The sequence below is a fragment of the Tenrec ecaudatus genome, chromosome 9 (genome assembly GCF_050624435.1).
Source record: "Tenrec ecaudatus isolate mTenEca1 chromosome 9, mTenEca1.hap1, whole genome shotgun sequence".
NCBI classification, from domain to species: domain Eukaryota; kingdom Metazoa; phylum Chordata; class Mammalia; order Afrosoricida; family Tenrecidae; genus Tenrec; species Tenrec ecaudatus.
Window position 1 is genome coordinate 135,712,138 of NC_134538.1, and position 15,724 is coordinate 135,727,861.

The 15,724-nt window shown below is 45.2% G+C and overlaps 1 protein-coding gene across 3 annotated transcripts in view; it reads left to right on the forward strand.

Moving 5' to 3' along the window:
• Nucleotides 1–15,724, forward strand: part of TES (testin LIM domain protein) — a 59,004-nt gene that overhangs the window by 21,755 nt on the left and 21,525 nt on the right. For all 3 annotated transcript variants that reach the window (XM_075558581.1, XM_075558582.1, XM_075558580.1), the window contains exon 2: nucleotides 14,532–14,617. In XM_075558581.1, coding sequence (XP_075414696.1) covers nucleotides 14,532–14,617 — 86 coding nt within the window. The remainder of the gene's footprint in view (nucleotides 1–14,531; nucleotides 14,618–15,724) is intronic.

Consider the following 15,724-nt stretch of genomic DNA (forward strand, 5'->3'; position numbering starts at 1 on the left):
TCTCCACCCAAGGCCCTGGCATCAGGTCCTCATTTTTCCCTTCCTTCCCCACTTCCCCGTCCCTCATGAACCCCTGATAATTTATAAATTATTTTGTCATATCTTGCTCTGTCCCACGTCTCCCTTCCCCCACTTTTCTGTTGTATGTCCCCCAGGGAGGAGGTCACATGCAGATCCTTGAAATAGCTTCCCCCTTTCCAACCCACCCTCCCTATACTCTCCCAGTATCTCCACTCACACCACTGGTCCAGATCATCTGCCCTGGCTTCCTGGTGTTTCCAGTTCCCATCTGTACCAGTGTACCTCCTCTGGTCTAGTCAGGCTTGCAAGGTAGGATTCGGATCATTGAAGTGGGGGGTGTGGGGGTGTGGAAGCATTTAGGAACTAGAGGAAAGTTGTATTTTTGATCGTTACTATATCGCACCCTGACTGTCTCATCTCCTCCCCAAGTCCCTTCTGTAAGGGGATGTCCAGTGGCCTACAAATGGGCATTGGGTCTCCACTCCGCACTCCCCGCTCATTCACTATGGTAAGATTTTTGTTCTGATGATGCCTGATACCTGATCCCTTGACACCTTGTGATCGCAGCACAGGCTGGTGTGCTTCTTCCATGTGGGCTTTATTGCTTCTGAGCCAGATGGCTGCTTGTTTACCTTCAAGCCTTTAAGACCTCAGACACTATCTCTTTTGATAGCCAGGCACCATCAGCTTTCTTCACCACATTTAGTTGTTCACCCACTTTGTCTTCAGCGGTTGTGTCGGGAAGGTGAACATCATAGAATGCCAATTTAATAGAAGAAAGTGTTCTTGAATTGAGGGAGTACTTGAGTGGAAGTCCAATGTCCCTCTGCTACCTTAATACTAATCTTATAAATATATGCACATAAATCTATTTCCCCATCCCCATGTATGAATATGTTTGCATATGTACATGTCTTTATCTAGGCCTCTATAAATGCCCTCTGCCTCCCAGTTCTTTCCTTTATTTTCTTTGACTTCCCTCCTGTCCCACTATCATGCTCAGTCCCCACCAGGGTTTCAGCAATTCCTCTTAGTTACATTACCCTTGATCATGGCCAACCAGGCCTCCCACACCCTGCTCACCACTGATTTGGATCGTTTGTTGTTCCCTTGTCCCTGGGTTTATTAATACCACTACCTTTCCTCCCACCTCCCTGTCTCCCATGTCCCCACCGAACTGTCGGTCCTGTTGATTTTTCCTCCAATTGTTTATCCAGCCTATCTTATTTAGACAGACCTGCGGAGATAGTAACATGCACAAAAACAAGACAGAGCACAACCAAGCAACAATATACAACAACAACAACAACAAACCAATGACAAAACAAAACACAACAAGAAAGAAAAGCTTATAGTTAGTTTAAGGATTGTTTGTTGGCCTTTAGGAGTGTTTTCCAGTCCAGTCAGTTGGGGCACCATGCCCTGGCCCCAAAGTCCACCTGTAGGGCTATGGGTCAGTGAGGGACATCGTGTCTCATAGTGGGGCCAGCCATATGGTCCTCTCTGTTGACTGGCTGTTCTAATTGGGAACATCGATCTCCTGGCCTGGTGGGTCATGATGTGCTCCACTCTCTCCTCCTCCCCCTTCATCTGCTCCTGTGTGCTCCGATCAGATATGTCTCTCTTCCAGAGCTGTAGACTCAGTGCTGTCCTTTGATATAAATTCTTCTGAGGGGAGGGGCAGATGTCCCCTTAGTAGTTGGGATTGGGGCCAGCCCCCAGACCTTTCTACTGACTCCCTATGCCATGCTGGCATGTTGCATTCACATCTTGGAGCATCGGGTTGAAGTCTGGTCCCTCTCTCCCTGTGGAGACATAAAAAGTACCCTCCCCTTGGGTGGGTTAGTGCCCTGTGCCTCCTCTACCCTTTTCTTTTTTATTATTTTTTCCTTTCCCCACCTCCTTTTTTAGTTGTCTACCATGTATATCCTTGTATTTGGTCTGGTCCCTGCCATATTACCTGGTCCTCACCCCAGGGATATTTGTATACCGTAGCTTTTCCCCTATGCCCCATTTGCCTTTTTTTAAAGCTTACCTCAGCAGCCTTTCAAGTCTTTCTATATTTAAGTCAATGCTATATTTAGGTCTGTTTTCTCTTTTTTGCCCTCTGGATGAGGTTGTTCTAAGTGGTGGTCTGTTGTTTATGCTCGGTGAGGGTTGTTCTTCTGCCCATACTGGGTTGGGAAGGATCTTTTGTAGGGCTGGGTTTCTTCTAACGTATTCTTTGAGTTTTTCCTTGTCTGGGAAGACTCTTACTTCTCCATCTATCTTGATCGATAATTTGACTGGTTAGAGTATTCTTAGGTTAGCATTGTTTTTCTTCAATTTTTTGAATATGTTACTCCACTCTCACCTCTTCATAGTTTCTGCTGATAGGTCTAAGCATAATCTTATTTGGGAATCTTTATATGTGATTGCTTATTTTTCCCTAGATGCGCTCATGATTTTCTCTTCCTCAAAGTTGGATAATTAAACTAGGATGTGCCTTGGTGACTTCTTTGGATCCATTCTTGCTGGGGTTCTTTCAGCCTCCTGAATGGTTGCCTGGTTTTCATTCACTAAGCTGGGGAAACTTTCCACCAAGAATTCTCTCACTATTGTTGCAGATGACTTCTTTGTTGTGTCTTCCTCCGGTAAGTCATAATTCTAATGTTGTTCCACTTCCTAGCATCAGACATAGCTGTTAAGTTTTCTTCAGCTTCTCTGATGATCTTATTAGATTTTTGTTCGCGTTTGTTAAAGTGTGCTTGGCTGTCCTCCAAGTCACTGATGTGGCTCTCTGATTCCTCCAGTCGCTTCTCGAGGTCCATGAGTGTGCTACTGGTTTTTGTTATCTCCTCCCTAAGCTCCTGTATTTCTCTTTGATTTGTGGCTTTTACCTCTTCTATCATTTCATCCTTTTCTGTAGTGTTTCCCTCATATCCTCTATGATTCCAAGTAGCAGTCTGAAAATTTCTTTCTGTGACAGCTCAATGTCTGCTGCCTCTATGCATGTCATTATGTCCAGGACATCTTGTGACATTGCCTTTTGTTTCTCCCATTTTTTTCGTTGAGGTTGTTAGGGCTGATGGCTGTTTGTGTTGCGTTTTTTTTTGGATGAGCCAGGTGCCATTTTTCCTGGGAGTCAAAGAGCACTGGCTCTCTCTGGGAGAGTTGTAGGAGTGCTTCTAAGAACTGCCTATAGCTTATTTCACTATGGAATTAACCTACCACTGTATCCTCCTGTGGCTTCCCTCTCCGGGGAGTGACCCAGAAGGGTTTCCTCCATTGGTGTTGCAGAAGTTGGGCAGAGGTTCCAGGAGAAGCTTGGAGCTTTGAGGAGTGTTGGCCGAGCTGCCTTAAGCCCCCAGGCACACAGGCAGAATTGCCCAGTAAGAAGTTGAGCAGAGTATCCCCTGGTGGGAGTCAGCAGGGTTTTTCCCATTCTAGCTAGCTACACAGGGTGGAGCTCACCTAGCTGGGTGTGGCGCAGATGTAAATGCTCTAGGCTAAGGGGACTAGTCTGGAGGTTAGCAGTAGAATGTGAGAGACCAAGAAAGAGGCAAAGAGGAGACAAAAAGTTAAAAGGCAAGCTCGATGAGCCTGAGGGTTTTATTTTTTTTTTTTTATATATCCCTGGCCAGCTAGAGTATACACAAATGTAATTGTCTCTGACAGTCACTGGGCTGCAGCTTCTTGCTGTTTAAAGCTGACTCTTGCTATAGCAGGTCTTTGTTATGCTAAAAGCCACCAGGCCCTGTAGCTGAGTTCTGGCATCCCTTAGCTAGGTTGCTTCTTATGCTGATTTATGTTAAGGGCCTCCTCCTATGTACTCCTTGGAACTGAGCAACTGGACTTGGGTTTAAGTTTTAACCCAATAATATATATATTTCACCCCCCTTTTTTTGCTTGTCATGAGCTCCAATCTGGGGGCTGTCAGGCTGGCCCCCAGAGTGGGGAGATCCAGCTTATTAGGGGGTTGCTTCTTTCTCAGCCAATTGGAACTAAATTTGCTCCCTTGACTCCCAACTTTCCGCTATTTTCTCCCACACCGCGATCTTCCTAAGGTAATACTATATTTTTTCTTTTACTCTAAATTATGGCTACCTGCCACCACTCCCCTGGCCGTGGGCTCAAGGCAGCCAACCACGCGGAGAACTCCGGGGTGAGGTTCTCCTCATGTCTGGGATTCTGTCCCCTCTCGGGTGTCTGCCTGCAGAAATAGCTATTCCCGAAAAGGGCACAGCCAGCGCCTGCGAGCTAGCCAAAGCTAGAGCGCTTTAAAGCGTTCTTGGTTTGCTTTGTGAGTGGAAATCCCACACAAACAGGGGTTCAGCAGAAACCCTGGTACCCTAGTTTTAATTTCAGGACTCCACCTTCCCGTTTCCTTCGCCTTACCTCCCACTTTTCTGGTCTGGAAGCAGGAGCTCTGGAGGGATGAGTCCTATCTGGTCACCATTTTCTCCCCCTCTAGGTGTAGATATTTTAAAAGCTGTTTGCCTATGACTACTAATAGGTTTTTCTTTTGATATTTTCCCCAGTAGATCTTGAAACTATTCCCAAAGTCTAACAAACTTCTCCAAAAGTAGTCTAAATGGTCTGTTCTCTTGGACATTAAAGAACAATAGAAACCCTGCTAGCACAGTGGTTAAAGTGCCTGAAAGGGCAGCGGTTCAAACCCACCAGCTGCTCCATTGGTGGAAGACATGGCAGCCTACTTCTGTAAAGATGTGTTGTGCTTGTTGGTAGGTACCATTGAGGTGGTTCTGACTCACAGTGACTATGAACCACAGAGCGAAACACTGCCTGCTTCTGCGCCAGCCTCACCATTGTTACTGAGTTTGAGCCAATGCATTGTTGCAGCTGCTATGTCATTCATGTTAGTCCGTCTTGTGGAGGGCCATCCTCATTTCCACTCCTCTCTACCACGTATGATGACCTTCTCCAGGGACTGGTCTCTCCTGACTACATGTCCAGAGTACGGGAAACCAAATCTCTCTATCCTTAACTCTGATTTTAGCCATACTTCTTCAAAGTTAGATTTATTTATGCTTTTGTCTGTTCACGATACTGTCAGTATTCTTTACCAGCCCCACAAGACCTGTTCAGCAGTTTTGTTAGCTCTCTCTGGAGATAGAGTTACACCTCGGTCCTTGGCTCCACAAGAGAAAGAATTCATGCCGAAGCCTGGCTCGTGATCCAAGTGAGTTTAATGAGAGTTAGAAGTTCCAGGTTTTACGCAGCACCCATAGGATTCCTCCCGACCATGCAGCCTGGCAGAGACTGCTCGGCGTCACGCAAAGATCTCTTTTCCTGCGACTGTATTAGATCCTTCTCCCAAGTTCTCCAAAAAGTCCTCCCTCAAGTTCCCTGGCTCCTGCCCTTTTAAGGATTCCAGTGGGAGGTGTGGTGGATGACCCCAGATCGACCCCATTGGCTGAATTGAATTCACCTGGCCCAGGTGGACCGATCCAGGTTTAACGCCCACCGCAGGAAAACCTAGGCCTCTGAGTATGTGCAGGGCACTGCCCTTTGTTCTCGTGGTTGGCTCTCTGGGCATGTGTCAATGACACCCCATCCCTGCTATCTGCCTAACACTTCCCCCTGAAGAGATATGGACCCAAATCTTTGGTGTACTGGACGACATCTCTAGCTACTTCCTGCTGGCAAAGGGGGGTTTTGGGTCCATACCCTTCCTACTCTGTTAGAAGGGTTTGTCCATTTAGAGCCCAGGATAGATAATGTCGAGGTGTGTTTAGGAGATGGTGGTCTTGGAGCTGGCATACTTGGTTTAGAGGCCTTGGTAACTGGTAGAGAACTGGAAAACAAACAAACAACAGGTGAACAGCTTAAGTGAGACATTGGTAAGATAGTAAGGTGGCAGTGCCCATGAAGTTATGTTAGTGCCACAGAGTTTTGTCATTGTAAACAGGAACGGAGGAAAGGTATTCACTGGCCTAAAGGCTGTGAGGGGTCTGAGATTGAAATATCATCCTAAGACCATCCAGTGGTTCACAGGAGTATTTGTCTGCTCCCACAGTTCCTGTGGGGGAATCTGAGGCTCCTCCATTGTGAGGACCAACTGGAAAGCTGTAGAGGGACGAGGATGAGGTCCGATGATTATGCAGGCGTGCACCTTGGACAGTAGGTCTCGGCCTAGGAGAGGAGCTGGACATTCAGGTATCACTAGGAAGCTATGAGAAAAATAGAAGTCATTCTGAAGACATCTGAGAGGCTCAGTAAAATGTTTAACTACAGGTTTTCCTGACACTTTCAGGATGGAGCAGGTGCGGGGTGGCAGGGATCCAGGGAAGGAAATCAGAATAGAGGTGGCCCCAATATTAAAAGGAATAAAATCTTTCCCAATTGAACATGATGCATCCGAGGGAGCCATTTCTGGGTATTGAGCTGGTCTGTCCCATCTGGAAAGCAAAGATACAAAGATTATCAAGAGCTTGATGCCTCAAGGTTAGATAACTGCAGATTCAGCACCCACATCTGGAGTGTCGTGAATCTAAGACTTTAGACAGGTGCCCCTGCCCATGGGAGGAGGAGTCAGAGACCAGTTGTGACGTTTTGGTTCAACCACTTTCCAGATCACAAGCTATGAGGGCCACTGTGTGGCGTGGCCCTACGGCCTTCAAAGACGTCTGCTGGCAGGAGCAGACTCTCAGATCTGAAGGGAAGGGACATCTATCTGGCAGCTTAGGACCCTTTTAAAAAAATCAGAATTTCTGGCTGGAGTATCCTGGCGGTGGAGCTGTATTAAGAGCTGTCCCAGAAAGCGCCAGAGGCAGCATCACTGGAAGGCGAAAGTTAACAGTTACTCGGGCTCGGCTTCTGAATGCCTTTGGCCTAGGTCTGGGCAACAGAAGACCAGCCTGTATTAAGGAACAAACCCACACAGGTAGAACACCAAAGCAACTTGTTTGGAAGACCAAGGGAAGCTAAAAGGGAAAAGGGGAACATTTGGCTCCGGGACTAGAGGAGGGGCTAGCTTCTGGGACCATAGGAGGGACTAGTTACCCAGGCACCACCCCTCCACGTGGTTGGAGCAGTAGGCACCATCTTGGCAGGGTCACGTGCTCCATTGACCCGTAGCAAAAATGGCGAACACCAGGTGGCGCCATGCTGCCAGGGCATGGCGACTCACGTGGTCTGGAAAATGGCAGCTGCCACTCACAGCCTAGAGGGAGATCAGCATGGGGCAATTGAGATGCAAAGAGGTTTGTGGAATGGCCTGCCTCCCACAGCGTCCCAGCCCCCTCCCAGGGATCTAGCCTGGGGAAGACATGCAAACTCCCAAGAAGGCGAGCACAGAGAGATAGACATAAAATCCCAAACACTAAGAGGATGGGGGGTGGGGTATGGCGGTACATTACGAATTCCTTTATGAGCCACTTCGGGGAGCCATCCATCTCTTAGACGTTGCCGGAACAGTTCAGCCCGACTCCTTCCAAGTTACGCGCTGTCTCCCTGGGGTGGTGAGGTGAAAAGAGTCCAGAAAGTGCCCCAAACCAGTGAGACCAGGATAGGAGGAAGGGGAGCCCGCTTTACCATGTATATCCGAGTCACGGAACCACTTCATGTTCGAGCTCTCTGGAGATAGAGTTACACCTCTATCCTTGGCTCCACACGAGAAAGAATTCACGCCGAAGCCTGGCTCGTGATCCAAGTGAGTTTAATGAACGTTAGAAGAAGTTCCAGGTTTTACGTGGCACCCATAGGATTCCTCCCGACCATTGCAGCCTGGCAGAGACTGCTCGGCGTCACGCAAAGATCTCTTTTCCCGCGACTCTCTGTTAGATCCTTCTCCCAAGTTCTCCTCCAAAAGTCCTCCCTCAAGTTCCTGGCTCCTGCCTTTTCAAGGATTCCAGGGGGAGGCGTGGTGGACGACCCCAGATCGACCCCATTGCTGAATTGAATTCACCTGGCCCAGGTGGGCCGATCCAGGTTTAACGCCTACCCATGCCCACCGTGGGAAAACCTAGGTCTCTGAGCATGTGCAATGTGCCGCCCTTTGTTCTCATGCTTGGCTCTCTGGGCAAGCGTCAATGGACACCCCATTCCTGCCTATCTGCCTAAGTTTCACTCTGTCTTATAGGGTCGATATGAGTCAAAATTGACTTGACAGCCATGAATTGGAGTGAGAAAAACTAGTCTGTCATATCCTTTTACTACGATGCTGGCTAGAATGTGTTTCTAAAATTACATGATGTAGACAACTTTGGGGCTTGTGCACTTACCAAAAAAAGCTTGTGTTTTTAGATAGTGCGTGTTGACTCTGAGGTGAATATCGTATCACATTTACTATTGAAATAATGACATACAACAGAACAAACCTAAATCGTATGCTGCCTGTGTATACATTCTGTCCCATACCTCTAAGCTGGGCTCCAAATGCCTCAGAGGTATAAGAAATAATTTCTTCACTTTCTCAAACAAGTATTTACTGTTTAGTGTTTAAATCTTCAGAAGATGGCTATGCTAAAAAACAGCTGAGGAAAAATAAAATTACTCTGAATCATAGTTTACAGTCATAACTTGAGAATTCAAACGTATCTTGGAGAAGATCTAATTCAAGTCCCTCATTATCTAGATGAGAGCCCAAGGGGAAAAAGTTGATTGTCAAGGTAAGAAACTTGGCAGTGACCCCCTTGGACCAGGTCACATTTTTCTTGACTCCAGTAATCTTTCTACATTTTCCGTTTCTCTCTCTTCTTTCTTAGTGTCTCTAACCCATGTATTTCTTGATTCCATTTCCCTTCATACCTTTTATTTCACAAGACGTTGGGCCTACATGTAAGCATACATCTTAGCACTGAGCCCTGGTATCTGAATCTCCTGTTCATAGTTGCCTTACATAGCCAGATTCTACTTCCTCCCCACACCCCTCTTGACGGCACCTCTGCGTACAATGTGGTATCACTAAATAGTACATGACTACACTGACCAAGGCTTTCTGGGGCCCAGACACTCAGGCAGATACTAGCACACGTTTGAAGTCCAAGAGGACATGGGTGTAAGGAAGTGGGGACAATTCTGGTAGGGAAAGAACCCTTGGTGGAGTAGTGGTTACACATTTGGGGTGTGTTTCTACTCCCATCAACAGTTGCAGTCTGGGAAACCCACAAGGGCATTTCTGCTTTGTCCTATTGTGTCACTGTGAGTCAGAAATATTGAATTCAATGGTAGTGGGTTTGGTTTAGGTTTAGATTTGGAGTTCAGGGAATGCTGAATATAGTGGGTGGGGGTGGGGTGAAGGAGTGAATATTGTCAGATAGGGTTGAGATCCCCCCCGCTGAGACTACGAAGAGCTAGCAAACTCCAAAGTCCTTTGACATTGCCCAAGAAGCCCTGGAATAGACTGAGAACCTTCCTGAGGCAGTGCTGGCTCTGAAACTCATTGCAATATAGAATTAGACATCTGAGGCACTTTGGTTTATAAAGAGAAAAAATAGTAGATGTAGAGAGAGCTAGAGTAGTTTGCCCTTGTACTGTTGAGGTAGGTCTGCTACAGCACCATTGTACAACATACATTGAGACTATCTACGTCCATGGAAAGAGAACACACTAGCATATTTTTGAGTAGCATTGTGCATATATTTTAATAATAGTAATTTTGTAAAGGGGGTAAGAATATGGACAGATTTCCTATCCAATTATGTGTCATAAATTAGAGATCATCAGTACTAGTGCCAGCAGGCTTTAAACATTATAGGCATACAATATAAAATTTAAAAGGCCAGCTTTTAAATAACTTGGTAAAATAACTTTGTACTAAAATTCCCCTGGGAAAATGAATTCATTACCAGTATAAAAACCTTGTAACCATTTGAGAAATTATTGTTCGTGTTTTGTTTGTTTTTAATTAGAACTAGTTATAGAAGGAGAGAGTTAATCATATTGCTTTTCCCTCGTTTTCTTCTCTTGTTTACTGGTTTTGGTCCCTTTAACTCTTGGGGAAGAATGAAGTGTATGTGTTGGGATAGGTGGGAGGTCCAGGTGGGCACAGAGCAGGTCAGCCAACGCTTCAGTGGAGATGGCATGATCCTTCCCTAGAGACCGGTGAGGATGGAGGAACTCGAGAGCATGCCTTCTCAAATGTCTGCTTTCCCCCAAATCTGGCTTTCTGGGCTCTCTGAGGGGTGGCTGACACAATGAGAGCAGCTGCTTGTGTCCCCCCCTTTCCATGCTGTGCAGGTCTGTTAAACCTGGATCCCTGGCTCGGTGCTCAGTGGGATTACTTCTTTGCCCAAAGGAAAGAAAAAGTAAAAACCTACTCTGATCACAGGTCTTAAGATGTGTTTCTTAACTGTCCTCTAGCACAGGACATTTGCATGTGCCTTTCCCTCTGCATTGAATAGACTTCCTTCTCCTTTGTCAAGTTAGACACTGTACATACGTTTAATTTTGGTTCAAGCATCCCTTGCTCACAAAAAGCTTTCCCACATGGAATATTATGTAACATTCAAGAATAACATTGAATCTGCAGAACATCTTCTCATAACATGGATAAATTAAGAAGGCATTATGTTGAGGGAGATCATTCTCTCACAGTGTTAATAAATAGTCTATGAAGCCTCAGCTATGAAAAGCTCAGAAATGTTTACATATAGAAAGACACATTAGTTGAAGGTTACCAGGGCTGGGAGGAGAGCAGTGGAATCACATATTAATCTGGGCAAATATTCCTTAAGGGAGAGGTCAGCACCAATGATCTAGGTAAAGGAGAAACTGGGTGGATCACAAATAAGTTACAGGCAACAAAGGTAGATAAATCCTGGGACGTAGACAGCCATTGCCACCCCTAGAGGCACAGTGTTAACAGTCACCTACAAGTGCGATGGACAGAGGAAGACACTCAAGCTGAATGAGGGTGAGCAGCCTAATGGAACTACTACCTTGAACTTGGGGGACTTCAAAAAGTTCACTGAAGAAAATCCACTGTTTTCTTTCATTTTCCCACAAACTTTTTGAAGTCCCTTCATAAATATATGTGTTGGGCTGTGATCCGCAAGGTCAGCAGTTCAAAACCAGCAGCTGCTCTGCGAGAGAAGACTGGACTTTATACTCTCGTAAATGGTTATATTCTAGGAAACCTATAGGGTTGCTATGAGTGGGCATCACTGGGTGACAGTGAGATTTTCTGTTTATCTTTGGTCATATATATAGGCTTGGCAGGATATTTCTCATGTGTTCTATATGTGCTATAAATATACCCATGAATATAGTAACACATATAAGGGGCACAGTTATGAAAACTTTTTACCCATAACCAATGACCCTGAGGAAATGAATGGATCACTGGACTATAGCCTCAGGACCATAGTCTCAGGTGACATCTGAGTCAATTGGCTAACCATAGTCACAAAGACAATGCTGTATACCCTGCTTTGGTGAGTAGTACCTGGGTGCTAAAAACTAGTGAGGGGCCATGTAAGATCCAACTGTTGACTTCCATTGACCATGCAGAGCCAAGAAAAAGGAAAAATAAAAACCAACATCTCGAGGAAACAAAGGACTGATGAAACTAGAGAATTAGATGATGGCTGGCTCTGCCTGCTGACCCCTCTGGAAGGGACCAGAATAAGACCCAGAGGTAAAGTGGGGAAACCTGAGGCACAGCACTGCATTCAAAACAGGGACCAGGCTCACTGGTCTGATAGAGACTGGCAGAACTCCCGAGTGGCCCTCAGACACCCCTAGGCCTGCAGGGAACTCAGCCCTTTGGCGCCACCTTCAGCCCAGTGGGAGACAGGCTTCTGAAGTGAACAGGAACACCAGGAAGGTAGTCACTTCTTAGAAACTCAACCACTGGAGATCAAAGAGGTGGCATTTACCCAGGCTTGAAGCTCAGAAGGCAAGACAAAAGACAGAAGGACGGACAAGGGGAAATGGAGGGAAGGATGCTGTTAACTTGTGGGGGTTGCAGTCAGTGTCACAAAAGAATATGTATGTGAATGGTTAAATGAAAAGCCAATATGCTCTGTAAACTTTAACTCAGCTTACAATGAAGAAAACAACAGCTACAAAAACACATGTCCCCAACCTTTTAAAGTAGTTCAAAAATCTCCTTTTATAAAACTGAAGGACGTGGGATCCATATTTAGAGGGATTACACAGTGGTTTTGGATTGTCCAAGCCCTTCAATGGGTGTGGGGGGGGTGGTGGTGGGAGTCAGCCTTTGGAAAACTGAATAGCTTCTGCTTGACACACTGGAGATCAGCTCCAGGGGAACAGGCCAGAGAGAGGCTCCTTCCGGTGGTCTCCCCAGTGTCTTATGGTGAAGGGGCTCCCGGAGGCGGCCCAGTCCTAAGCATAAGTGGAGCCCTGTAAAAGAGCACATGTTCAGTGAACTCCAGTTCAGCTGCAGTAAAATTGTAATAAGACCAATGATGGCTTGACAATGACCAAAAGTAGGTAGAAAAAACATGTCTCTTCCCCAGGTTAATTTTATAAATCAGCAGTGAGCTATACCCATGCCTTAGTATAGAAACTCTGCCACCTAATTGAGCTTTTTAGTTATATCAGAATTATATGAGATTCCGAATTGCATTCAAAAAAGAAAACAAAATGGTATCGTTCTATTATTTCATTAAGCCTTCTGATGTTCAGACCAGGAGATTCAGATTTGGAAGCTGACAAAGATTACCTAGGTGGTAATACATATTTAATTTAGAGACAGAATATGTCTCATACTTTGTATGACTGCTACCACTAAATCTTCATTGCAGGATTCTACACACACACTTTTTTTTACTGTGAATCACTACATTCGAGAGAAATTAACAGCTGTAAATATAAATATAATATAATCATTATGTGATTAAGCCTTACTAATGTAATCTTCATTTGGGGTCACTTTAGCAAGAAGTACTTAGGTCATAGCACAGAGCTTTCCATTAGACTGATCCTCTGTTAACACCCTTCCACTGGAAAAGTGGAAAGAACTTGACAGACTATCACATCTCTCCATACTGGCTCATGTTGTTAGGAACCATCAAGGCAATCCCAGCCCATGGCACTGGTACGTCCTCACAGTCGGTTCTGTGCCGAGTCAGTCCATGTCACTGAGGGTTTTCTCTGTTTCACAAACCTTCCGTTTTACCAAGCCTAATATCCTTCTGCTGGCCTGGTCCCTCTTGATAACATGTCCAGCGCATGTAAGAGGAAGTCTCACCACCCTCACCATTCTAAGTAGCATTGTAACGGTTGGAAGTCTTCCAAGACAGATGTGTTCATTCTTGTGGTACTCCTTGGTGTGTTTATGGTGCCTCACAAACACCATGATTCAGAGTCAGCCATTCTTCTTCCTTCGTCCTTATTAAGTGAGCCATTGAAAATAACCTGGTTTGGGTTAAGTGCACCTTAGTTTTCAAAGGAACATCTTGAAAGAGGTCTTTTGCAGCAAATTTACCCAATGCCCTTTATTACTAGTTTCTGTAGCCACTGATTGTGCATCCAAGTAACATGAAATCCCTGACAATTTCACTATTTTGCTTACTGCATTACAATGTCAGTACTGTTGCATGCAGTTCCTCATGTGGTGGTGACCCCAAAACCATAACATTGTTGTTGCTACTTCATCGCTGTCATTTTGCTACTGTTATGAATCGGGCGACTCCTGTGAAAGGGTTGTTTGACCCCAAGGGGTTGTGACCCACCGGTGAGAACCGCTGTCCTAGTGGTATATAGGTATAGCTGTGGGGATTTCTTGTGTGTTGAGGTGTACTCCGTACTGAAGGCATGTGCTTACTAGGGGTGTTGTGATGGAGAACGCTGTCAATTACATTCTTTACCAAAGACCCGGTCTCTTGCCTGCAGAGCTGCTGGTGGTTTCTGACTGCTGACCACGTAGATTGTAGCTCAACACATAGCCACTACACTAGGGCTCCTTTCTTTACCACGAAATAGAACATTGTTTGCCTTCTAATCTTTATCATTAGTGACTAAAATTGTCTTCATGGTAACTCCAAAAAAAATCTGCAGGTTTTTTTGCTGCAAATATGTGCTTTGGGTTCAGGTTTGCTTCCTGTACTGTGGTGTTCTTGGGGCTCACTGTACTTACTGCCCAAGCAAGCACACGACTTGCGGATTAGTAGTGTGCTGAGACTTACATGCTAACCAACACAGTCGGCAGTTTGAGTCTGCTCAGTGCCTCTGCAGGAGAAAGCCGGCAGTCTGCTTCTGTACAAGGGACAGGCAAGTAAACCCACCCAAGAAGGCAGCTCTGCTCGGTCACATGGGATCTCTGTGGCTCTAAATCACTGGGAAGACCCCTCACGACGACCCATCCAGTGGATTCTAGTATTTTCCCTCTCATAACAATCATGGAGTCACTGTATGCTTAGCGGGGTGTTACCATTGAGTAAACAATGGTTTAATCATAAAAGAGTTTTCTTCCTTAGAAAAGATTTGTTTGAAAATTACGTTAACAGGAGTGATAGGTAGAATTAGAGTATAATTTATTGAATTTTTTTAAGGTTTTAAAATAGAATAATCGATCCACATTGTTTTCTCTTCAACAGATGGGCTTAGGTCACGAGCAAGGATTTGGAGCCCCCTGTCTAAAATGCAAAGACAAATGCGAAGGATTCGAACTGCACTTCTGGAGGTACGGTGTTGCGAACAATGACCGCGTAGGCGACTGTACCAGGTTTGGCGATGCTTCCTGGGGCGACTGCATAGCAGCTCTCGCGCAGACTCGAGAAGCTAGAGCTCTGCTCTGCCTTCGCTAACCAAAGAAGAGGGAGGAAAGCCTTTCCGCCTGCCTGTCATGACGATTGGCTACACTGATTGGATCATAAGAACTGTAGTTAGAAGAGTTTGATTTATTTGCTGTCTTTTGGGTTTCCTGTGGTTCCAGAATATTGATTATGCCTCTCTTCTGAGAGCCAAAAAGTTTGTGACAACTCCCCTGGGCAGGCTATAACAAGTGGGATGTAGGTCTCGTCAAGAGTTTCTGCTGTGCTGTTACTACTTAAAGGCTCGGAATCCCCGGCATTAAACAGTCATAGAAGCCATGGCAAAGAGTCTCCCATCTCCTGGTTTGTATCTAGTGCATCTGTAGGGAAGACCTGCATTCATGGATCAAAATGAATTTTGCATACTGTGTTTGTTTTTTCTAAGTTAATTTTGTGTATCATGTTGATCTAAAATCAGTATTGGAAACCATTTTTATAAAGAAAATTCTTTATCACTGGCTGTCAAAATCATAGATAGTTCGTAAGTTTGCTCAAAGTTAGAATCAGCATATTATTTATAGAAGGAAGACAAGTAAAGATGATCGGCTATACAATATTATAATAGCAGTTGTATGGTAGAATAAATTTCATTTGAATGTCATTTCTATGTATACTTATTTCTCTAGAAAACTCGACTGAAACATTTTATTGTGACTGTATACAGTCAGTGACAGTAAGTCAAACTTGGACTAGTAGGCTCTTTGAAAAGCTCATTTATTTAGTAGGCTTTTATGCACCAAGACAGTTGTTTGAAATAGGGAAGGCACAGAGACCTCAGTCCTCCAGAAAGTGAGGATACTGCATTTGTGGTTTTTTTAGGGAGCCTACAGTTTCCTGGGCAGTTTTTCAAATTGCAAGACTTAACTAGCCCTTCCTCATGCTCCCTTCTCCAGGGACATATCAGTTGGGCAGTATGTCCTGCGTTGCAAGGATCATGGCACTAAAAGGCAGAATGGCCCTCATGGATTGCCCTGGTG